Raw genomic sequence first — 23,505 nt, 5'->3', positions numbered from 1 at the left:
TGGCTGCCTTCACTTCGGAGTATGTCGAGGTGCTTCTTCGTATATATCGCATGGAGGTCGTTAACAGTGTGCTATTGATTCGTCTACGTCCGTCTCCATATCAATATATATCGTGTAGTAAAGTGCGTGTCGGTACGGTAGTTGGATGCGTATATTCTCGGGTCTAATCTTCATCGTGGCTTAGTTGCTCGTCATCCGCAAACATCTTCGGTAGATATAGTTTCGTGTTCTCGTATACTAGGAACGTGACGACCGTAGTCGGGATAACCCGGAGCGTGTTGGGGATGACACTGTGAAGGTTAGCCTTGCTATCCATCAGATCCCAGAGCGTAGGTGCTTTCTTACCCTTTGTAAAACGCCAGAAACCCTTCGTTCTGGTACGTCTTCCTGAGCACGTCCACCAGCCCGTTATACTGCTGTGCAGCGTTGTATTGCTGCAACCGCGCGCGTATAGGTTGGTACGGGTATGTGATTGCTCCAGCAAGCAGCTTGCTTCCACCGCTCATATACACATATTCCCAATTGCTCAGCTTGTCTTGCCCGCCGATATGTGTCCCCCTTCTCTTCTTCATATTCTCGTATATGCTGAACTGCACTGCACCGTGTAGTACACCAAGCGACGAGGGCAGGAAGCCTGCCCAAAGGCCCTTCAATCCTCGAGTTTCGTATACGTGTTGGAGGCCAATTTTCATGGACTTGTATGCGGCAGGGTGGTTTGCGCCACGCTCAAGCATGCGAGTTTTCACGACCCAGATTGGGTTTGTGCAGGCACCGGTGAGGAGACCTAGCAAATGGTTAACGATGCCCATAGGAGTTCCGTGTCTCCAAACATACCAGCGATGATGCTTGCGGAGAAGAACTCGGCACTTCCTAGATGCTCGCCCTTCTGCCTCCTACTCTGAAATAATTCTTTCAGGTTTCCATAGAACAGGAAGTATAGCCCCCAACCTAGACTGTTACCGAGAAGGTTCGGCCATAGTCCCCTGTATAGTGCGCGTACGCCTCCTTCATCTCTGATAACGTTTCGTAGGATTCGATAAGAGTCGCCAGGTCGTGATCGACTGGTGGTGTTGAGTTGAAGGCGGTTCTTCAGCAAGTCGAGTGGATGGGCAGCGAGACAAGAGACAACGCCAGCGCTGAAGCCGGCTACGCTCTCAACCAGAGATGCAGATAGGGCGCTCCTGGGCACGTTTGCTCGTTTCGTTTTATCATTTTGCTCTACGGGTGGGAATGCGCGGGGCATTGCGGGTTCGGATGGTGGGCAGTCCAAATCGGCAGGAACATCCTCAGGCTCGGTGGGATGAAGATGGTGCTGGGGACGTTGCGATGTCGGTGCTATATCATCGCGGCTGCTGTGCGTGACTGGAATCTGCGCGGGCGATCGTGGAGGGGAGAAGATGTCGGATGCGGACTCGGTGGAAGCTTGGGCCCACCCGCGGAGCTACTACCCGCGAACAGCTCGCGTGGGACTACGTCACCGCACGTGGCCAGCACTGTGAGTAATGCAGCATGTCGCGATGGTCTGCCTGGGCGACACTTACACGTTTCACCGATTTAAAGAGCTGCGATGATCGTCTCACCGAAGAGAAGTCTCTATTCAAACTACACTAGATATACAGGACACGATCAGACTACACGCCCGCACCAAACTTCTGATCCGAGCAACAACTCGCCGACGCCGCGCTCTCAGGTTTCTTATCCTCACCAAACGCCATACGACTCAACTTATCCACAAGCGTACTTCCCTGCTTAACACCACTCGGAACGCTACAATAGCTAGGCGGAATGTCCATACAAGGATTACGTGTGAAGAAGTTGCGCGGCCGCAGCAACAGCGTCATGGGCTCAGCAGGCATAATCGGAAAGTCTTCCGGCGATGGGAAATGCGTGATTCCGAATGTGTGCCACAGGACGACATCGGTGTTGTCGAGGTTCTCGTTGGGGTTGGCTTCGATCCAGGCGGGTATGCCTTGGGATGGCTCGCCAGAGGTCTGCGGAACGTGACGGCCTGCTGGGTGGAGTTGTGTGTCGTCGTCTATTGTAGGTCAGTCAAGGGCTCCGTATATGATCTTTTGGAGATACTCACACTTCGTGACATGTACCGCATGTCTCGCGAAACCGGCTCGCTTCCATACCAGACTTCCAGGTTTTGGTAGCAGATCGGGCACTTCTCTGCTGACCAGCTTGTAGGAAGCTGGCTTTTTGCTGTATGGGTTGAGCTTGTTCGTATTGGCCATCTCCCACGTCCTGCTCGTTGCGCCATTGTAGTCCGTTGCCGCCTGCTCAGGGGTGCTGAGCTTCGTCTTCTTGGCGTAGAAAGCGTTGCCGTACTTGTTCTCTGCGCTGCCAACTTCGCCTTCTCCACGCATCGCGTCGACCATGAAAACGGTGTTCTCTGGTCCATCAATGTTGGGATCAATGCGCATACAGAAGAGATGCTGGTGGTTGTGCGCGTTCACTCCGGGGTACACCTCAGTTCCCCAGCCCTTCAGATCTTCGCCTGGGAGCATCGCGTAGGTGTTCAAGATACCCGTGAGTTTGATCTCCAACTGGATCGTTCCGTCGAGGTGGAAGATCCAGTACACGCAGTACTCGTAGTTTGCAGCTGTAAAGATTTGAGAGATGACGAGTTTGCGAGCACGAGTGACCGTAACACTGTCGTCGCGGAAGTCTGTGTGCTTAAATAGGATACCGGCATCTTCCTCGTGAATGCAGATAGCATTCTTGATCGTTGTAGCCTGGCCAGCGCGGTTGACAAAGGCAGCGTCCATGTAGTGAATTGCTCCCTTGCAGTCGCAGCCCAGGCTAAGTGAGTTGGTCATGTAGCCACCGCCGTATTCTCCCAGATCGAAAGCGTGCTTGCGCTGATGTGGGTGGTCTGGGTTACCGTAAGGTACAACCATCTCCGCGAGCGATAGGCGCCAGAAGGTATCGCGAACGGTGCCCTTGTCGTCAAATGTGATGTTGGACAGAACGAGACCTTCACGGTAATTGAAGCCAATGTGGAACTTCCAATTCGCCCAGCTGATGTATCGTCCGTCCAACTTGAATGAGACGCCTTCTGGCTGTGTGATGTTGATGGGCTTCAAATCTGTCTTGAAACCACCTTCAGCCTCTATGGCAGCTGCGTGATAGTTGTTCGGTGGGGCTTGGTTGAGCGGTCGCCGAACTGGTGGCACGTCGATGTGAATGATCTCTTGAGTGTCGGAGTTGTAGATCGGGCAGAAATCCAATGGGTACGTGTATTGGCAGTCATCGGGATGTGGGCGATAGTACATAAGCGCTTGCTGAAGACGAACTTTGGTGCCGAATCGCTCATCGTAGCCAATTGTCCAAGGATCGCAGTACACTTTGTGCATGTCCTCTGGTGGGATGCCGATCAGGCCGCATTGTTCGATGACCTTTGGATCTTTCCGCACAATCGTCTCCACAATCTGCAGGTCTTCCATTGTGATCTAGATCCAAGTCAGCAGGATGTAAAACGCACTCACACACTTTCTAACGTACAAGTGGTTGCACATCATCAGTCAGCGCCCAGCTAATGATCTTGCCTTCGGTCAAATCTGCGTGTCCATCATACACTTTGCTGCCTCGGCCAATGCAGACTACATCAGCAACTCGATGTGGTCGTGGAGTGTGCTCAGGATCTTTCAGCCAGCTCATCATCTCCGCTTTACGCGGCTCCAACAAAGTGATGGCGTTGAAGAACACATCGCTGTGCTCTTTCCGGATGATAGCGACTGCGCGTTCAATCTCTGATTCGCTCAAAGGATCAAATGGGTGTGGTGGCTCTCCAACACCCGTAATATGCGAGGCTGCTTGCTTCAATCGATCGAGCGCCATAGTATGGATGGATATGATGTGAGGGTGGTCGGATAAGGTTGACCGTTCAAAGCTGTCAGGGTCCAGCGGGGTCTTATATACTGGAGGCAGATCAACGGTCTAACGGCATCACAGCGCGATCTCAGATATCTTCCTTCGAATCGAATCACGGCCTATTGGCGAATCGGTCAAGTCATTAACGCATTGTATTATTCCCATCTGTCAACTCAGAGTCTTGAACGTTGTTATCAACACGATAAGAAGAGGCCGCGGGACTATCGCGCCTCTCTGGGTTAGCCTGCCCCACTTCTCCACGCACGTTGCTCTCTGGGCACGATGCACCGCGTGTATGGCAGCTACCATCTCTGGACGCTGCACTGTTCGTCCATCGTCTATTCATCGAAACTGTGACATCTGGAGTGTCGTCGCGAGATCCCGATGCAGTAGGTCCACGCGACAGGACGCTGGATGGGCAGGTACGGCGGTCTTGTCAAACGTCGGACAAGAAGGTCCGACTGTGCGGGCTGCGAACTCCGAGATCGCGATCTCCAAACTTGGGCTCGACATGGCATTCCAGCTGAGCAGACTGACCATTGTAATTCACGCTAGCCGCTGACTTTCCATTGACAAATAGACCCATACCAAAGCATGTGCAAGCCGAGTTTGTCTGCGAACAATGTACTGACTGCGTTGGATGCGCAGGCGGGCTACATAGGTATGCGACCTCACAGCCCAGAGAGTATATCCTCAGTAGCCTTTTCGCTGATCATCATAGTAGGCAATATAGGAAACCCCCCAGGCACCTTCGGAAAGGCGCTTGCGTCTACGACTCGCAGACCTTTCGTTCCTCGCACTCTGAACTTGCTATCCAGTACCGCGTACTCATCTTCATCGGCACCAATCCTACAGCTGCTACTAGCGTGATGACTATACGCCTGCTCCTTGATATACGTCTTCTGGCTCTCGACCGTACAATTCTGCTTCCCAATGATACCCTCGCAAGGGTGCAGCTCTTCAAAGGGTGCTAGCGAATCAGGTGCAGACAAATCCACTTTTGACAGCCAGGAACGTACCCACTCGACACCTTCGTAGATGGCTTGGAGATCCTCGTCTGCTCCGTGTTTGAAGAAGTTGAGGTTGATGACCGGCGTGTCGCGCGGATCAGCGGATCGGAGTTCGACTGTGCCGGCTTGCGAACGCGGATTCATGTGGACCATTGCGCACTCGTACTGTGATGGGCCGTAGGTCTCGTTGAAGTATGGTGGGCGATTGGGAAAGCTATCGGTGCCATTAGTGCATTTCCAGAGAAGGATGTGGATGCTTACCCTGGCCAGAAACCTTCGAATGCGAACGAACCGCACCACATGTAAATGTCACGAATGCCCAGTTGCGAAGTGGACGTCTTCCAGAAGTTTGGGAAGATCTCCGACATGCCAGTAACGGCACGCTTACCGAGTGACAAGATGCCAGCCTCATAGTTGTCGGCCATCTGTCTGCCTACACCGGGCAACTCTACTACGGGCGAGATATTGAACTTCGTAAGCTGATCGAACGGACCAATCCCAGAGAGCATGAGCAGCTGTGGTGAGTTGAATGCGCCGCCAGAAATGATGACCTCTTTAGATGCGAACACTTTCCCAGCGACGCCCTTGGCATCGGCATTGGAACGAGGATCAGCACTGTACAAGCTCTTGCCCTGCAAGTACTCGATACCGATCGCTCTGGGTGGCCCAGAAGAGACCCTATCGAAGATGATCTTCGTTGCAAGAGTGTCCAGCGAGATAGTCAGCGGATATTTGCCAGAAGCAGCAGTGTCTCTTGCATAGTACCCTGGGGACGAACGACGTCCGTTAGGGTTGATGTGACTGACACCACCGAAAGGCCCTACGAGCTGGTCGCGATCTGGCTGCGCACCATTCATATCTCGCTGGAGCAATGTCGAAGCGGAAGAGGCAGGGTAGCCGGCGGCCTCTGCAGCGAGTTCACCCAGTTGTTTGGCATCCGCACTGGTAGTGTAGCCTGGGTCTAGCATGGTCATATCGAGCCAGCCGTCGTGACCATGCTCGTATGTGCTGTTGTAGTGCACCTTCTCGAGTTTTATGAGATACTTCCTCATATTCTCATGCGACCATGAGTCGTCTCCGGTTATATCCGCGATTTCGTCCCAGTCTGCATCGTTGGGGTTCATGGTCAAGCAGCCGTTGTGCATCGCACAGCCACCCAAGGTGCCTGCGCGCGGATAGTACTGGATCATAGTCAGTACCTGCCCTAGTCTTTTGAACTGGCCCATGCTCACAATTCCAAGAGCTTCGGAGTCCTTAGGCGGCTCGATGCCAACGTAGAACCCTCCATCTGGCTTACGCCACGTTCGATGCAAGTACCTCGCTTCCCTAGCCTCGTCATCGGAATGTTTCACGAAGAAGTCCCAGCGCTATGCGAAACCTTAGTCATGTCTCTATCACCATGTTCTCTCGACTTACTGTAGCGGGATCATTTCCGGCTAGGTTGAAGTTCACCCAGTTCGAAACATTAAGGTTCTCCGTCTGGTCATCCCCGGCCTCAAGAAGTAACACGGAATGACCAGCTCTAGCGAGATTGGATGCAAGCGGTCCGCCGCCAGGTCCGGAGCCTACGACGATGTACTCATAGGTCTTATTGTCGATTGATGTTGCGGCCACCGCTGTCGCACAAAGAGCTATAGCCGCAATGATTGAGCGAAGGGGAGCCATGATGGACGATGCGAAAGTGGAATTAAGCCAAGAGGTATTCAGCTTGTACCAATGGCTAAAGCCGAGTTCAAGTACTATCTCTCTTCCATTTCACGTTGGCCGATTGTTGTTGACCTGCCAATATCGCCGGATATGCAGGCACAGAGCGCAATCAATGCAAGGCGATTAGCCCGCCCGGGTCGACCAAGGCGTTAGATAAGTCTGCTTCCTCTTTTCAACAAGATGGTGAGAGAAGATTCGTTCGCGTAACATTAGATGCATATGTTCCCTAGCTCCCGCTCCCCTGGCGACAGTGGCTGGACTAAGACATCAATGCTGATTCGCCCGGTTATAACGCTGCATATCGTGCTGCATGCCCAATCAAGCGACGATATCATTTTGCTGAAGTGTCAGCCTTCGTGTCCATGCGATAAACAACATGGAAGCTTGAACGGTGAGTCGGTAGATGCAATGTTGGAAGCAGAATGTAAGCCGGTGGCTGGGTGCTATGTCGGCTACGCAAGTGGAACATGAGCACCCACCACGCGTTCCTTGAGCTTTCTTCCTCAACATCACTTTCGCACTGGTACGTCCTGTCTTGCCAACATGTTCACGTGTGTTCTGGATACTCACTACATGCCACGGCCATCAACACATATGAATGAACGACGGAACAGCTTCATCCTTGGATTCAGTTACACAGTATCAATTCTCAGCTACAATTTGCGTTTCAACAATCTTCAATCTCCCTTTCTTCTCAGGATCTCCACTACTCCTCTCATGTCTCCTTCACCTAAAACCTAACACCCACGATCTCGTCGCGATAATCCTCCCTAGTCATGCTTGCGTGCTCCTCGAGATGCTTCTGCGCTTCTTCTTTGAACTGAATCTCATCCCAATGGTAGTCGAGCGTGACGACGGCATTGATAGGATCGCTAAACTCAGGCACGAGCAGTAGTGAGTAGATGGTATCGATCACATCCTTGGTAGAAGTATCCAGCGTCCAGTTGCGGTCCAAGATCGAATGGCAGATGCGTCCATGACGGTTGATGTTCGGGTGGTAGATGGGTGTGATGAAGCGTGCTTCTGGCGGCGACCTCGGATAGTTGTTGCCCATCTCCAGGTAGAGAAGAAAAGTTCCACCAGCATAGGTACTGTCAGGTGGCCCTATTGATAATTAGCATCTTCTCGAACAGGAAGTCAGCGCGTGCCTTACCTTGCATAGCAATCTTCCAGAGCCCCATGTTCGACTCGCACACGTAGACATCGTAGTACGGGTGCGGCTTTGCGCCTGAGTTGCGGATTTCGTTGTGAATCCTGCTCAGGCGCACATTGTTGTCGGTACGAGTGACAGAAGCGCTTTTGCTGAAGTGGCCAAGCTCAACAAAAGAATCATTGAGCTGCGGGTGCTGCTTACGGTCCGGAAACTCGTCGCGACTAACCTTTTCGATTTTACCCATGTCTTGGGCAAGACGGAATTGGTAAGTGCTTGGGTTCGCCATAAACGAAGTATGACGCACAGACCTCGCCGGCGACTTATCTGGACGCTCCAAGAGGGAAAGGACAGGCTCCATTTCACAGATCGCCATAGCGTCTTCAAGACTCGCTGGTTGGAACGCGTAGCCACCAGTCAAGTAGGATATCGTCTTGATATCAGTGTGGTCGGCATAGGTGCCCAAGCAGAAAGAGTCCACGACGATACCGTTTCGGAAAAGGCCCAGAGGTAGTTCATGAGCCCGGTTATTGGACTTGTTGTCCTCGCCATCCGAGATGACAACGATTCTCAATCTCGCCTTCGGGTACTGTTTCGCGTACTCTTGGAGCTGATCTTGCGCAAGTAGGATACTATCCCAGACGGCCGTGTCACCAGTAGCCCGCATGTCGTTGAGCTTATGACGGAAATTCTCGACAGAGTGGGTGATTGGCTGTAGCAAGGAAGGCCTGGTGCTGAAAGTGACCAGCCCGATGCGTGTTTGGTAGTTGTATGCAAGTAGTCGATTGATGTAGGCATCGAACATCTGTTTCAGAACATCAAGACGGCTAAGCCGAACGCGATAGTTGGACAGGCTTGAGGCATGCTTCAGGCATAGTTTGAACACATGCGGACGTCTTAATTCGTCTCCACCACGAGTGTCTTCTTGTGGCGATAGTGACAAGCAGCTCTCGTGAGACACTCTCCCTCTCGAGTCTTGGGTGTTGAAATACGATGAGATCGGTGTCCAATGCGCGTGGATAGGGGTACCGTTGTACCAGCCATCACCAGTGTCCCGCATTCTGGTCCAGAAGACAAAAGGTTCTTCAACGCAAGACGTCGACCGCTCCGTGAACCTGTGGCGATAATATCGGAATACCGTTGATGCTAGCGGTTGCGTAGACAGCTTTGGTACCCAGTAAGATACTACAGGGCTTTCATGACAATCACCGCGGTAGATCTTGACAAGGCACAGTTCCTCCACGTCTCCTTCCTTGGTGGAAGCCATCGGGGTTGTTGGCGTAACGAAGACCTCGTGCGCAGTGTCGATCACAGCCGCGACGGGTTCTTCGGTGGCCGGGACTTGAGCATTCTGATGTCGTAGCTCGTAGCTTGCATATCGGCCCTTGATTAAACGAAAGGCAATTTCCCACAATTCTATCGCTTTCAGATCACGTGGTACATCCATCGAGCGTGTCTCCAAGGGTGATCTGAGAGTAACGCGAAGTGTCTGCGAAGGGGCACTTGCTCTCGCGCCATGTAACGCGTACTTGGACACAATATCCGAGCCGTTTAGATACGCGACAATTCGTTCCTGTAGTTCCACGTTGGGTCGCAGGTCGTTGCTGGGAAGAATTAGGTTGGTGAATGGCGAACGCTCATTAGTACGAAGCCATCGTTCGATGTCTCCGCGCTCATAAGTGAAGTTGTCCACGGTAGTCACGGGATCCTGCATTATATCGCCGCTAATCGGGCAGCAATACTCTCGCGGTATCTCAAACTTGGGACAAGTCGTAACTTTCCTTGGGAGGTTTTGGTAGATCTTTGGAACTTCGTCGCCTGGCTTCCACAACAACGGATCCGATACAGATGCATTACCCACACAAGTCATCAGCCAGGCACAAAGTAGGCTTCTGTACTTCTTCAGACGGAGAGACCGGTTATTGAGAACGTTTATGTCGTGGTCAATCGATGTTGACTGGTTGCGGAAGGACGATCGGCTGGCTTGTTCTCTAAGCTTCTCCAACTTTTCCCGTTCAGCATAGATCTGTTGATCGTGGAGTTGCGTAAGGATGTCCAGCACCTTCTCGGCATTCTGACGGCAATGGTAATCGTCTGTGCCTGTGCCAATGATGGCAAGGAAGTCATCGTACGACTCGTGGGACCTCAGATACTCTTTCAGTTCATCGGGGCCGGCCAGAAAGAAAGCAGGATTCTCCGGAAGCAGAGTTTGAGCCGCATGCTCAGCTGACTGTATCTGTCGCTGGGTCTCTTCGTCGGCGTCTTCACTGTGTTGTATGTCGATGAAGCCACAGCGGTCATTCATACTGGAGCTGAGGTCCACGCATATCATCGTCAGCTCTTCCGGGTCTGTCAGCTTGCGATGGTGATCGCCGTATGCCTCGAAGACGAGTGTTCCATCAGCCTTACGTTGGGCAAGGATTGGCTCTAACAACCGAGTGATGATCGAAACATCCACTACCTCTTCTTCGTGTGAGCTTGATGGCCGGGCGATGAGCATGTCTTTACCAGCCTCTGCGCAGCCCGCACGACCCAAATATGCAGCAAGGAGGCCATATCTATCCAGGGTCAAGACAGGAGCCGAAACGGAAGCTAGACTTGCCGGGGGTGCGACGCTCAGTCCATTGCGACTACAGAGACTGGCCAGATATGTGAGATCTGTCCACTCTGCAGGTGAGATGACTTTACCGATGTCGCCGCCGTCCATATAGCGAGTGTTGGTCCTGATCGCATCGAGGTTGAACACTAAGACTTGTTCCCTGGCACCGCCTGACAGTTTAGCAATCCGGTCCCAAACCGGATCGGGTGCCAGTACCTTCTTTGAGGCGTTTTCAATCGTCCATCTAAGAAGTCCTTGTTCCTTGAATGCTTCGTAGAAACCAGCACTGGCGAGACCGTTGGTCGTCTGCACAGCCTCCGATAAGACGGGTTGCGAGGTAATGAAGTTTCGCAGGTCGTAAACTTTCATGCCAACGTAAGGTAGCCTGGAATCTTGCTTGGTGATCTTCAGCTGTTTCGCTTTCTCCAGTATGAGACCGAACAATAGACGAGATCCTTCGAAGAATCGCTTGGGGTCAGAACGGACCGTTAGCAGTGGGACGACCTTCTTCAGGATCTCGTATAGGCACTGTGTCAACGCGGCACGTTCTGGAAGTTTGGGGGTCTCGCCGCGCGTTAGGATGCGTACAGCTCGAACAGCAGGAGGAAACTGTGTCAGGAGGTGGACTACCCTCAGAACTGCATCCTCCCTTCTCAACTCCATGCCTCCAACGAGTTCGGTGAATATACGCAATGTCGACAGAAGACTGGCAAGTCCGCGCTCGGTGTGACCGATGCGGTGTTTCCAGGCCTCTGACTTCTTGAAGATAGCGGCCTTACCTCGACCGAGACTCTCATTTCGACCCAGCGTCCATCGCTGCACGGCGTAGATATTGAGCACACCGTTGATAGCGCAATCTTCCAGTCCAGCGGCTTCGATGGTGAGTTCAGCGTTATGTGCGGTGATGTTGATAGGGCATTCGGATGTGTGCACGTCGAGAACTAGGGTTCGTTGAGTAACATCGTCTTCAGCGTGTTCAAGGGTACTACGCGAACGGCATCGCCACGAGCAGATAGCCATCACTGGAGCTTTGAGATAGTTTTTATCCCCGTCAGATTGATCGCTCGCGTCCTCGATGCCACCGACAGTGTTGATGACCTTTTCAGTAAGATCTTGGTGCAGGGTGTCTATCATGTGCGAGTTCGTCGCTTGCTGAATCGTGCTGAGTTTCATGTCCTTTACTGGGATAGCGACGACGATGTTGTTGGAATGGACTACGATAGCTGTACGAAGAGCATCGTAGTCCCCAGTTCCGTTGACGTTGGGGACAGCACTTTCGTCGATCGACTGAGCGAGTCTACAATTACACTCCAGAGCTGGGCAGCCAGTATGCTCCGTCGAGAGCCCCAGATGTTCTTGAACGACACCCTTCAATCGCAACAAAGTGCAGGTGGTCGATACATGCGTGGATACCATGGGAATCTCTTCGAAATTGGAATGAGCCAACTCTGGGGTGATGACGCGAACGCGTATTGTCCTGTCTTTTTCGCCAGACGTGGCCAGCTCCGATGGAAGCGATGAAGCGGGCTTCTTATCGTGAGTCTAGAGTGAGTTAGCGTCTTCCGCACGTTTAGAGTTCCTGGCAATTTAAACAAAATGAACTTGCCGTCGACTTACATCGATGATTGCGTATACAATCTCTTCGGGGTTGGGTAAGACGTCAGACAAAAGGTCTTCGATATCCAGCATTGGCCCATCTTCTCCTTTGAGATGCAGAGTAATTCGGGGCTCCTTCGTGTCGGTGATTCCCAATTTGTCCGCTAAGGTTGGTAACCGTGATCTGATGCCATCGTGTAAGGCTGAGCAGAGCTGAGATGGAGAAAGTACAACGAGTAAGCTCGCTCTACGCCCTCCAGCTGCGACGTTGACCGTGTATCTCGCCATGCTACGCGTGCGCAGGTAGTTGAAATTGCTAATGTTGAGCCTGTGGTAAGGTGGAGGAAGAAGTTGGTAGGCCAGACGTGGATTAGTTATAATGAGTGAGTGTGCTCATGTGCGCTTGTAGCAAGCCACTGAAAGATGAAAGACAATGGCTACGAAAGAGACAGTGTTTGTTTAAAGTCATGTCTCGAATACACAAACGGATCGATAGACATGGAATCCGGGTGAGTTGTCTTGGAGTATGGTAGCAGACCGTAAGGTACAAGCACGGCCGGTGCGAAAGCGCAGGTGTAATCGAGACGCATGGATACATTGAGTTGATCCAGGTATATGCGACAGAAGCGGTTCTAGTTAGATTGTCAAGTTTGCAGCATCAGTAAGATAGACAAGGCCCACGTATTCATGGTGTTGATAGAAGAAGAAGAATGCGGTGCATTGTACTCGTGTAGCCACGCAGCCTTGCGCTGATGTCGTGGCATGATAGTGTTTGACAGTGGATCAATAAGGCCTGAGACTAATGGAGATGAGAGTGATGGGTGGCAGTCGGATGTGATGAGAGAGTGAAGTTAGATGAAAGCGACAAGACACGTGTTAGCGCGCATTCCGGCTTATCGATAACGCCGCCGGGGAATTATCCAACTGTCCTCATGGCCCTCCACCAAACCACGACTTGCGCCAACCTGTCCTCTACCCACGCACATATCGCTACGGCCCCATAGACGTCCCACTCCAACATACATCAAGCGCACATCAATCATGGAGTCACCAGACACGTTCACGCTCCTCCCTCTCGAGATGGACCCGCAAACCAGCACCATCACGGCGTCCCAAAGCACCAGCAACGCCCTCCAGACCGAGCTCGACGCCCTGAACAACCTCCACAGAAACCTCCTGCACGTCGAAACTCCCACGGGCACACCGCCGCCACCCGTCCCCGTCAACCCCAAGCGCTCCGCCCAAATCAACAAACTGCGCGAATCGGGCAACGCCGAGTTCAGAAAAGGAAAGCCCGAAGAGGCGGGCAAGCTCTACACCCTCGCAATCGACATGGCGCTCGCTCGTCCAGCATGGGAGCCTTCAGGTCTCGTCAGGGAGGAGGTTTCTGGACTGCTGAGCAACCGCGCACAAGCAAACATGGCACTCAAGAACTGGGCAGAGGGCGCAGTAGACGCAGAAGCCAGTGTGGAGATGAAGAAGGTGGGCAATGCCAAGGGCTGGTGGAGGCGGGGCAAGTGTCTGCTCGAAATGGGCAGGCTGGACGAGGCAGAGCAGTGGGTCAAGCAAGGATTGGAGTTTGAGGCAACAGAGCAAGATCTCGTCAACTTGAGGGACGAGATTGAGAGGAAGCTGAGAGGTGAGGTTTAGGTTGTCCTCGCCAGCGATCCGTTTGAGCACATGACGTATGGAGGACTTCCGCCTCGTCACTTGTAGGATTTGGACTAGACGGAGGCGCAAGCTGGGGCAGAGGTATACGATGGCATTGTGCTAGTGGCATTGCTAGTAGGTCTCTATGATACGAGCATGAGCAGTAGGAGGATGGGCATTGGCAAGGCGTTTGGCGCTGGAAGGCGTATACCACACTTGAGCCTATCAGGCTTTGAGGCATTCATAGCGAATCCATTGGAATGAATTTCCAATAATCAGGTTTCTTTCTTCCGTGCGCTTGATATTCATTGTACCGAGCCCACCAAGGTTGTCATGTTCCATGGTACGCCTGCCAAGCTTCTCGTAAAGTGATCCCACATACAAGTCGCGCGCCACCCTTCCGACGACCACCACACCAGAGAGCGACTGCACAACATTGCGCCTCACCATGAACGACGACTAACCACGTCAAGAGCGCGCAATAAGCACAGTCTACTCTCACCGGCTCAGACACAGCAGAAAAGCTCTACCCCACGCTTCTCCTCACCGTCACAAGCCTAGATCAGAAACACCTCACTCATTCCATGCACCAAATACACTTACCCTCATTAGCATTTCTGCACACCCACAGTACAGACTTGCTTGTCCGAAGGAGTCAAACGGGCCGTTGTAGAACGCAAATCTACCTGGTCGCACAGGACCAGCAATTCTCAAGAGGGATCAGGGGACATTTCACCGCAACGGACGTAGGGTATGCTGTTTTGGTGGTTGGATGTGAGTGAGGGCGACGCCGAATTGTTCCCAGGCTCCTGCGCTGCTGCCGCGTGTGGGGTTTGAGGTTGTTCGTGCTCGGACATGTTTGGGAGTTTGGGTAGAGATAGAATTCAAGAATCTGTACGGACTTCTCGTAGAAAAATGATAAGCGTTCTCCCGGAGTGACCCACGATGATTTGGTAGCGTTGTTTTTTCGGGGGCTGGATCTAATCTCTGGGCTGATAAGATGATCTGATAAAAGTTTCTGTTCTGCACTTTCCCTTCTTGGGCTTGGCGTGGTGAGCCGGTCTTCGTACTTCCCGAATACAGAACTACGACCGCGACCCCTAGGAAGTTGAGACAAGAACAACAATCGAAATAGACTCGTCGACAAAGTCCTTGCAGTTCATTCGGTTGCTAAAACCGTTCTCCTTAAACATAACTACAACACCGCAATGTGACATATACTCCAACCCGCAGCACGCGATATCGCACCCATAACGGTAATCTCCCGGTGGTATCAGCCCTCCGGCGTATACGAAGACGCACAGTCTCACACAGTGGACCCAACCTACAACTCGATGCTACCAAGCCCAAACGGCCCGCAAAGGGACCCGTCTTCGCCCTGAAGCGGAGCCATGTCGAGATTTTCCTTTCCCGTTCGGCAGTACTAAAATGGGATCGTAGGCGCCGTCTTAACGCAGGGACAACGCTCTTTTTATCAGATCATCTTTCACCTGCGATAAGGAAGGGCGATGGCTGTACGACCCGATTTTGTGGCTGAGACTGAGGTGTCGGTGGATGGCCATGGGCAGCTTTCGGCTTCACTCGAAAATGAAAAGAAGGTTGGAGAGGTAGTGGCTTGCAGTGATGCGTCGTCTGAGGGGCGGGGTGGCAGCGATAAGAGCGAGGCGATTCCGTTGAAGATGAAGCTTATTGCTATTCTTTTGGTTACGGCAACGGGGTTTGGGTCGCATTGGAGTAGCGGTGTTACTGGTGCGATGAAGAGTACAGTGAAAAAGGTATGAATTGTTCGGTATTTGTTATGAGTACTCAGCTGACATTGAGAAGGAATTACACATCAACAACGCGCAGTACTCCGTGCTGGAAGCCAGCGAGGACTTCATGAAGACCGCTCTGATCCTTGTCAGCGGTCTTGTCACCGATAGGATTGGTGGTGCAAGTCTGTCTCCCTCTCCTCTTGAATCATGTTAATGCTGACCGAATATTTTCCAGGTGCCATGCTCTGGGGTAACGCCATCTACAGCATCGGTGCCATCTTCATCGCGGCCGCCACTACCGTCCGCTCGTACAAGTTCATGATATTCGGATCCATCGTCCAAGCATTCGGCGACATAGCCACACAAGTCGCGCAGTACAAGGTCTTCAGCTCCTGGTTCGCGCCATCCAATGGCTTCGCATCAACCCTAGGCTTCGAACTCGGCATCGGCAAGATAGGATCTTTTGTCGGAAAGGCTACGGCGAACGTCATTGCGAAGAACACTGGCGACTTCAGTTGGGTGTACTGGGTTGCTGTGTTCATGAACCTCTTCACCAATGTTACTACCCTCTTGTACTGGTTCTTCACGCGATGGTGCGGCAAGAAGTATACTGGCACGGCCGATCCTGCGACCGGAGAACAGCTCACGGAGAACAACAAGAAGTTCGAGTTTGGAAAGGTTTTGCGACTTCCTTGGACGTTCTGGAGTATCGTCGCTTTCTCACTGTTCCAGACTAGTACCGCCTCCGTCTTCGCCCAGAACGCGACCGAGTTCGCTGAGCAGCGCTTCGACATGGATGCCGTCAAAGCTGGTTGGTACTCCTCCCTAGCACAATATCTGGGATTCTTCCTCGTCCCAATCATCGGCATCTTCGTAGACATCCTGGGCCACCGCATCACCCTGATGCTTGTCTGTGGCTTGGGCATGCTTCTATCCATGTGTCTGGCAACCTGGGGCCCAACATACTCCGGCACCGCAGCTTCATTCGGCATCTACGGTGTCGCATCCATGTTTGGTCCCACCGTCATCATCGACTCGATTCGTACGTCCATGTGGTACCAAGAAGTCTTTGGTTCCGGCTATGCCGTCAAGATCGCCGTCAACAACGCCATGTCCATCATCATCCGTATCATCACGGGTGTGATCCAGGATCGCGATGATAACTCCTACGACAACGTTGTTATTGTATATGTTGTACTATCTGCTTGCTCGGTCGTGGTCGCCGCGAGCATGTTCGTCGGCTGCTTCTGGACGAGCGATCTCGGTCATCTTCAATGGACTAGGCGCCAGCGCATTAGGAGGGGCGAGATCATCAATGTGCGGAGGAAGGAGTTTGAGTGTGGCTCTGCTGGTGAGAGGAACAGGAAGATCAGCTTGTCGTTGTTTGTCGCGCTGTTATTCTTGGTAGCCGGTTCGTGGGCGGCTTACTTCTGGGGTGTTGCGACAGGCAACAATGTCTAAGGCTGTGGCGACTGCCACCACTATCACGGAGAACCCAATCCTTCCGCAGGTGGTAGTTGTAGACGTGCAAATCGCTTTTAATTGTCTCTTTGATTGCCTGAATTGATGCCACCCTAGAGCCAATGATATGTACACAAGAAGTATCATGCGCTCCGAAATGAACGATGAGTAACTGCCCAAGAGGGTAATTGTATCCGAATTCTACCCTCCTGTTGTGCTTTTCTCACTCTCCTGCAATAATAACCGGGCGTTGTGTTCTCAACAAGAGGGTTTGAGCTCACCAAGCCGTATATGTAGTAGATAGCCTCTTCAGTCCGGTCGGTGGATAGAGTCTGATACCACCAGCAGTCTTCCGTTGCTACCCAGTCATTCGTCCTATAGTCTCCTGAATATCGTTCCGCGTCCATACTGTAGGGAAGCATTTCTTTTGCTTTCAACTTGATGTTCTGCTCTGGTCCTTTCAGTAGAAATCCCATCGCATGAATAGCTGGATAGACCCTGAATGCGGGTCCATTGCTGCGATACCTTTGATGCCAATCGTAAGGTGGTTTTTCCCAGATTTCGTGTAAGAATGCGATCAAGCTTTCGGACATTATACCCCAGGGTTTTGCCAGACTCAATAAAGCTTCCTGATACTCAGTGTAAGTAGAAGCCGAATCCCGCATCCCTCTGTAAAATATGTTCATCGTCTCGACGAAGAGTTCCTCCAATGGCTTTGCGTAGTCGATTGTAAGTCGCTGGTCCTCTTGCACAAGCCCCATCAAGCCGTACACCTTGTCGCGAGGATCATGACATTGACCCTTGCTGAAGAAGCGAACAGCCTTAATGAGTTTCAACTCGGAGTCTTGAAGATGGTCTTTCACCAGATGCTTTGCGGGTGTTGAAGGGAGGCGATATTGGAACCGGCGAGCTATGTAAGCCAAATTACCCCAATGCACCCAGACAACACCAGCCGAGGGGTGGCTGCATAGTACTCTCTTCCATTTGGACAGTATAATCTCCTGCACGATCCACAGCCGAGTGAAATAATCGTGTTCTATGATGGCTGCTACAGCTCGTATTACGCTTTCCTCTGGAGCTGAAGAAGGTCCCATCTTCTTAATCATACACGGCGCATCTGGATTACTGGGAATGCTTCCAAGCCAAATAATGGTCTCAGAGCACCCTGAATAGATTGATGCCATCATTCCGACTTGGTGATTTCGCTCGCTTACGCTAGACTGGTCGATGCAGATCTGATCTATCCACAGGTATAGGTCCCCTGTATATTCCCACAGAAAATCTTTCTCTGTAGTCTTGACAAAGGTTTCGAAGAACCTGAAAAGATTTTCTCTAATTCCGAGGGGTTTGCCGCTGATCGTGATATCGAAGCGCGGTGATGGTGGACCCCACGTATACGATAGAGCCACGAAAGGTGGCGCGTTATCCAAGTCAAAGACTGATATGACGCACTGTGGCTGGTCCGTTTGACCACGACGCAGCTTGATGAGGCGAATTTGCCGAGTGGATGCGTCGAGAGCTTGGTGTTGAAACCTATTTGTCGGTTCGATGTCGACCGGCTTCTTGCTTTCTTCACCATCCATATCGACCTTCTCATGTCAGCTTCGCTAGAGTTTCTGTGCGAAACGATGCATCTACATACCGGCGCATTCATATCGGCTCATTCAGATGTGACGCAAGTTGCTAGGTACACTGTCCCTGGTGATGACAAACTGCAGTCGTGTGTCTGTTCGAAAGCTTACCCGGGCAGGAACCTAGGTGAATTAATCCTCGATATTATCGAAATATCGCTCGTAGTGGAATGAAAAAGAAACTGGCCGCTTTCTAAGACGATTTGGTGCGTAGAGAGAGGCTTTATGTTATAGATAGGTAGGTTTAATATAAATAGTGTAATAAGTCTAATAAGCTAAACTAGAAAGAGTTAAGCCCTATATACTTAGTATATACTATACTTAGTAGTTATATAATAGCTTTCTCTCTATTAGTTAAGAAGCTAAAAGTCTATCTCTAATAAATATATTTTCTACTATTTCTTAGAGAGCCTTATCTACTATTATAGCCTAGTAAAGAATATATTCTTTAATAAAACTTCTTTTTTTCTTATATAAAATAGTAGAAATAAAAAATAAAGCTTATAAAGTAAATAGTAATAAAAGTAGAGTTACTTTATAGAAATAGATAGTAAAAAAATATTATTCTATAGTTATTTCTCTACTCTATTTATAGGCCTATAAGTCTAGTAATAAAAGTAGCGCTGTTCTAATATAAAAAAGATACTATATCTTTACCTTAGTAAGCGTAACTAAAAAGCTTAAGAAGAGGTATAGCGCTAAAAGTAGCTAAAAAAAAAATAAAATAATACTAGAAAACTATAGTAGAAGCAACTATTATTTATAGTAAGTAGTAATTAGAATTTATAAAGTTATAGAGATAACTTTTATATACTAAGAAAATATAGTATATATACTATAAAGCTATAAAGATAGAAACTATAAAGTAGAAAAGAGTTATAAACTATAAATATAACTTATAAAAGAAACTAATAAGAATATATAGTAAGAAAAAAACTTTTATAGATAGCTATATTTATTAATAGAAAGTTCTACTAGGTAGTTTAATCTATAAACTACTAGAAAGTTAGAGAGAGTATACTAGATAAGTAAACTTTCTTTAAAGTAGTTCTAGTTATACTTTAAATATTATACTAGAATAATAGTGTATTTAAAGTATAATTATATACTTCTTTTAGAAAGTTATACTATTAGAAGCGCTATTATCTTCTTTAGTTACTAGAGTAGAGAGGTTATTACTATTATATATAGATTCTAAAGGCGTAGAAAGTAGTATATTTATAATAGAGTCTACTTTTTTTATAAGTATATTATTTTTAGTAGAAGTAATTATAGCTATCTAAGTAGAAGTTAGAAGTACTAGAGTAGAGTTAACGTTCTTTATAGTAGCTTTATTAGTAACTTCTTTTTAAGAAGCTACTACTATAGACTTTAGTATTAGAGATATCTTAAGCTTCTTCTTTAGAGATATATCTCTAGTATTCTTTATTTTAGTAGTAGGCTTTGCCTTAGCGCTTAGCTTTACTTTAGTAGTTAACTTTATCTTAGTAGTAGATTTCTTTAGTATAGACTTAGTAGTATTAGTATAGAAAGAAGAACGCTTAGTAGTTACTTTCTCTAACTTAGAAATAGTAGTAATATAACTATAGTAATAAGATAGATTAAAGTAGCTACTATCTTCTAAAGAATTAAAAAGAGCTTACTAAAGTAGAGATAGAGTAGAGTTTATAGGCTAAATAGGCTTATAGACTAGAGAAATAAAGTTTTTATTACTTTTACTAAAGTTAAGAAAGTTAAAATTCTTTTCTTTAATAAAGCTATTATAAAGATTCTCTAACTTAGTATTATTCTTATAAGTAACACTAAAAAATTTCTATAATTAGAATTTATCTCTAGTATTATTATTAAGAATAATAGCCTTTCTCTTATACTACTAGAATACTAGAAAGAAGTGCACTACTTATTTAGCTTCTCTCTTAGTAATCTTCTTATTATATATAGCTTTAAGCTTTAGATATTAAGCGTTAATATCTACTATAGACTAGTAGATAATACTAAAAAAATAGTTCTTAGGTATCTTTTATATTCTAGTCTAAACTAGGTTATACTTTTTAAATATATTCTATTTATTACCTTATATCTTAAGAAACTTATAGCTAAGCTAAATTATTCTATAAGTATCTATAAAGAACTTATTATTAATTTACTAGATTCTTATATTATTAGAGATATTAAAATCTATAGTAACTTTATAATTCTTAAGAACTTTAAACTTACTATTATTCTTAACCTTCTTATAGAGCTTACTATTAGAGTCTTTAACTATTTTAAACTTATACTATTATAACTAGTAACTAAAATAGAAGTTAACGCTAGATAGGTTATAGTAGTAGCTTTCTATAATAATACTCTTAGTATAGTAAGATTTATAGATCTATACGCATTAAGAGTCTTTCTACTTAATACTCTTATCTAGAAAGATAGCTATTAGTAGTATTTAATAATTCTTAGAAATAAGCTTAGTAGACTTTCTCTTTAGCTTAGTTACCTTAGAGTTTTCTTTTAGATAATAGTATAGCTTTACCTTACTCTTACTATTAATTCTAAATATATTATAGATAATCTACTATTTCTTAGAGGCTAGCTAAATATTCTTTAGATTTTTCTAGTTAAGGTAGACTAAAGAAGTAATATAGATAGAGAGTTAATTAATAATCTATATATATACTTAATTCTTATTAGTAAGCTTCTTAAGAGTAGTATCTATAGACTAGCCTAGTTAAATAATTTAGTATTCTTATATAGTAAGCTCTCTAGTTAACTACTTATTATAGATATCTTACTAGATATTCTTAGTAATAATATAAGAAGCGTCTAGAGTAACTTCTAAATTATTATAAGTAAGCTTAGTATATAAAGATAAAGTAAAGAAGTTATTAACTTTAAGAATACTACGTTAAGTGTTACGCTAGCTAAGTTAGTTAAGAAGTATATCTATAGTAGTTAGTACTCTAGCGTTAAAACTCTAACTTTCTATCTTCTTAGAATTCTAGATAGAGACCTTAGTAGAAGTACCTCTAGTAGTAGTAGTAATATTCTGTAAGTACTTCTATATAGTAGTAAGAAAAAAATAAATAGCTTTATTTATATCTTATAGATATTCTTGCGTATTATTATTAATAGAAAGAAGATTATAATAAAGTGTTTATATAGAGAAAGTAGTAATAGCACTTATAAGCTAGTGTGTCTTAATAATATTATTTATACTAAGAGTTAATATTAGTTATAATATTAAGTAGTAGAGTATTTTATTATATTTTAGGTTCTATATATATAGATAACTATAAGGCTTAATATTAGAAGTATTAGTAATCTATAGTTTATTCTTAATACGCTTAGCTAATAGAGAAAAGTTATACTAGATAGACTATAATATAGTAAAGCTATAGCGCTTACTTCTTTTATAGCTTCTATCTTTCTTATACTTTTTCTTCTTAGATTAAAGCTATAGAGTATTATTCTAACTAATATTAATAAGAGTATTAATTAAGAAAAACTCTATAGTAGAAGGTAAGATAATATCTATATCTAAAGAAAGAATATTAATAGATATTAAATATAAGTTAGGCTCTCTAGTAGAAGCCTTATAGATAGATAAGAGTAATATTATATCTATGCTAAAAGCTTACTCTTAAAGTGTAGAGACGCGTAATATAGTAGACTATATAAGAGCTAAAATATTAGTAGTAGAAAGTAATAAATAGGTTATAATAATAGAAGTATAGTATAGAAAGAATAAAGATTATAAGTGTAAGGTTTACTTTATATATAGAGGCGTAGTAGTAGATATTAAGATATATAGGTAAGAGAGCTAGCTACTCTCTTATCTATTAGGTAAATAAGATATTAAAAACTATATATAGTAATATAGTTTATAATAAATATTTAATAGTAGTAAGATATTTTAGTAGTAAGATGCTATAGTAAGATATATTTCTAAAAAGCTTATTATAGAGAGTACTAGATATAGTTTACTAAGTTTAAGTTATAGAGTATAATATTTATAGAAATATATAGAGCCTAATAAACCTAGTAGATAATATAATAGTAAAACACTATTACTATTAAACCTATAGAGAAAATAAAATATAAGTAAGTCTAAGTTATATAGTCTAGTAGTTTAGAGATACACTAAAAAGAAAAGTTAGAAATACTAAAATAAAAAGTCTAAAAACGCTAAATTAAAAATTACTAAAAGAAAGAAAAACTATTAAGAGTAGTAATAAGTAGTAATAATATAATAGTACTAATGTTATAAAATAATATTTAAGAACTAGAATTCTTACTAAGAGTAAGCTCTTAGTCTATAGTAATACGTAACTAGCTAGAGAACTACTAGATTCTTAGCCTAGAGGGCCTTATTACTAGTATTAAGGCTATAGATATTCTAATATACTTTGCTAGGCTTAGAAAGCTAAGTTAGAGTCTTACTAACTACTATAGAGTTCTAATTACTAGAGTTATAGAAAGTGTTAATACTATATTAGTTAAGTCTATTATAGAGGTAAAAGTTTTTCTAGTAATATAGAGAAGATAGCGTATATATAGAAATACTAACTTTATTATTATTCTAAGATAAAGCTATAAGTAGCTATAGTAGGTAAGTTTCTATATTAAGCTATAGAAGTAAAGCTTCTATAGCTAGTTAAGAAAGCTCTAGTATAGTAGCTATATCTAGTAGCGCTATTATAGCTTTTTAGTTCTACGCTATCTATTTAGACTTTTACTTCTAGTATTATTATAACTTACGCTAGTCTTAGTTAGTAAGTAGATATTATATATTAAAATTACTTTATATCTTATAGGTAGTTCTAAGTTATAATAAGGTAAGCTACTAATTATAAGCTACGCCTCTATTTATCTATTTAATAAAATACTCTAGCCTACTAGTTATAGTGTTTACTTAACACTTTAGAATATATTTAATTAGCTTAAGCTTTCTTTTACTAGATTTATTAGTAATAGTAAGAGGTAGCGCTAGAAATAGATAATAGAAAAAGTTTTTATTAGTAGTATAGTAGAGTTCTAACTATAAGGCGTTTACAACGTTATAAATATAGAATCTAGGTAG

The 23,505-nt window shown here is 46.1% G+C and overlaps 6 protein-coding genes across 6 annotated transcripts; 2 read left to right on the top strand and 4 right to left on the bottom strand.

Moving 5' to 3' along the window:
• Positions 1 to 163: 163 nt before the first annotated feature.
• On the bottom strand, positions 164 to 1,243 carry J4E92_009398 (uncharacterized protein; the record flags this gene model as incomplete). Its single annotated transcript, XM_051500746.1, has 3 exons — positions 164 to 290; positions 346 to 784; positions 835 to 1,243. 3 exons carry the CDS (start codon positions 1,241 to 1,243, stop codon positions 164 to 166), a joined length of 975 nt encoding a protein of 324 aa, XP_051349093.1.
• Positions 1,244 to 1,631: 388 nt separating this feature from the next.
• On the bottom strand, positions 1,632 to 3,843 carry J4E92_009397 (uncharacterized protein; the record flags this gene model as incomplete). Its single annotated transcript, XM_051500745.1, has 3 exons — positions 1,632 to 2,035; positions 2,087 to 3,455; positions 3,508 to 3,843. The coding sequence occupies 3 exons, from the start codon at positions 3,841 to 3,843 to the stop codon at positions 1,632 to 1,634; spliced, it is 2,109 nt and encodes a 702-aa protein (XP_051349092.1).
• A 704-nt stretch (positions 3,844 to 4,547) lies between these two features.
• On the bottom strand, positions 4,548 to 6,551 carry J4E92_009396 (uncharacterized protein; the record flags this gene model as incomplete). Its single annotated transcript, XM_051500744.1, has 4 exons — positions 4,548 to 5,100; positions 5,148 to 6,067; positions 6,119 to 6,253; positions 6,303 to 6,551. 4 exons carry the CDS (start codon positions 6,549 to 6,551, stop codon positions 4,548 to 4,550), a joined length of 1,857 nt encoding a protein of 618 aa, XP_051349091.1.
• A 772-nt stretch (positions 6,552 to 7,323) lies between these two features.
• Positions 7,324 to 12,031, bottom strand: J4E92_009395 (uncharacterized protein; the record flags this gene model as incomplete). Its single annotated transcript, XM_051500743.1, has 3 exons — positions 7,324 to 7,697; positions 7,747 to 11,884; positions 11,960 to 12,031. 3 exons carry the CDS (start codon positions 12,029 to 12,031, stop codon positions 7,324 to 7,326), a joined length of 4,584 nt encoding a protein of 1,527 aa, XP_051349090.1.
• A 948-nt stretch (positions 12,032 to 12,979) lies between these two features.
• Positions 12,980 to 13,588, top strand: J4E92_009394 (uncharacterized protein; the record flags this gene model as incomplete). Its single annotated transcript, XM_051500742.1, has 1 exon — positions 12,980 to 13,588. The coding sequence occupies one exon, from the start codon at positions 12,980 to 12,982 to the stop codon at positions 13,586 to 13,588; it is 609 nt and encodes a 202-aa protein (XP_051349089.1).
• Positions 13,589 to 15,096: 1,508 nt separating this feature from the next.
• J4E92_009393 (uncharacterized protein) lies at positions 15,097 to 16,803 on the top strand (the record flags this gene model as incomplete). The annotated part of the gene is made up of 3 exons (XM_051500741.1): positions 15,097 to 15,363; positions 15,413 to 15,524; positions 15,578 to 16,803. The coding sequence occupies 3 exons, from the start codon at positions 15,097 to 15,099 to the stop codon at positions 16,801 to 16,803; spliced, it is 1,605 nt and encodes a 534-aa protein (XP_051349088.1).
• Between the last annotated feature and the right edge of the window lie 6,702 nt (positions 16,804 to 23,505).

Source organism: Alternaria infectoria (assembly GCF_024043175.1).
Source record: "Alternaria infectoria strain BMP 0036 chromosome Unknown scaffold_23, whole genome shotgun sequence".
Lineage (NCBI taxonomy): Eukaryota > Fungi > Ascomycota > Dothideomycetes > Pleosporales > Pleosporaceae > Alternaria > Alternaria infectoria.
Note: the sequence above shows the minus strand (reverse complement) of the source record. Positions and strands in the feature narration are given on the sequence as shown.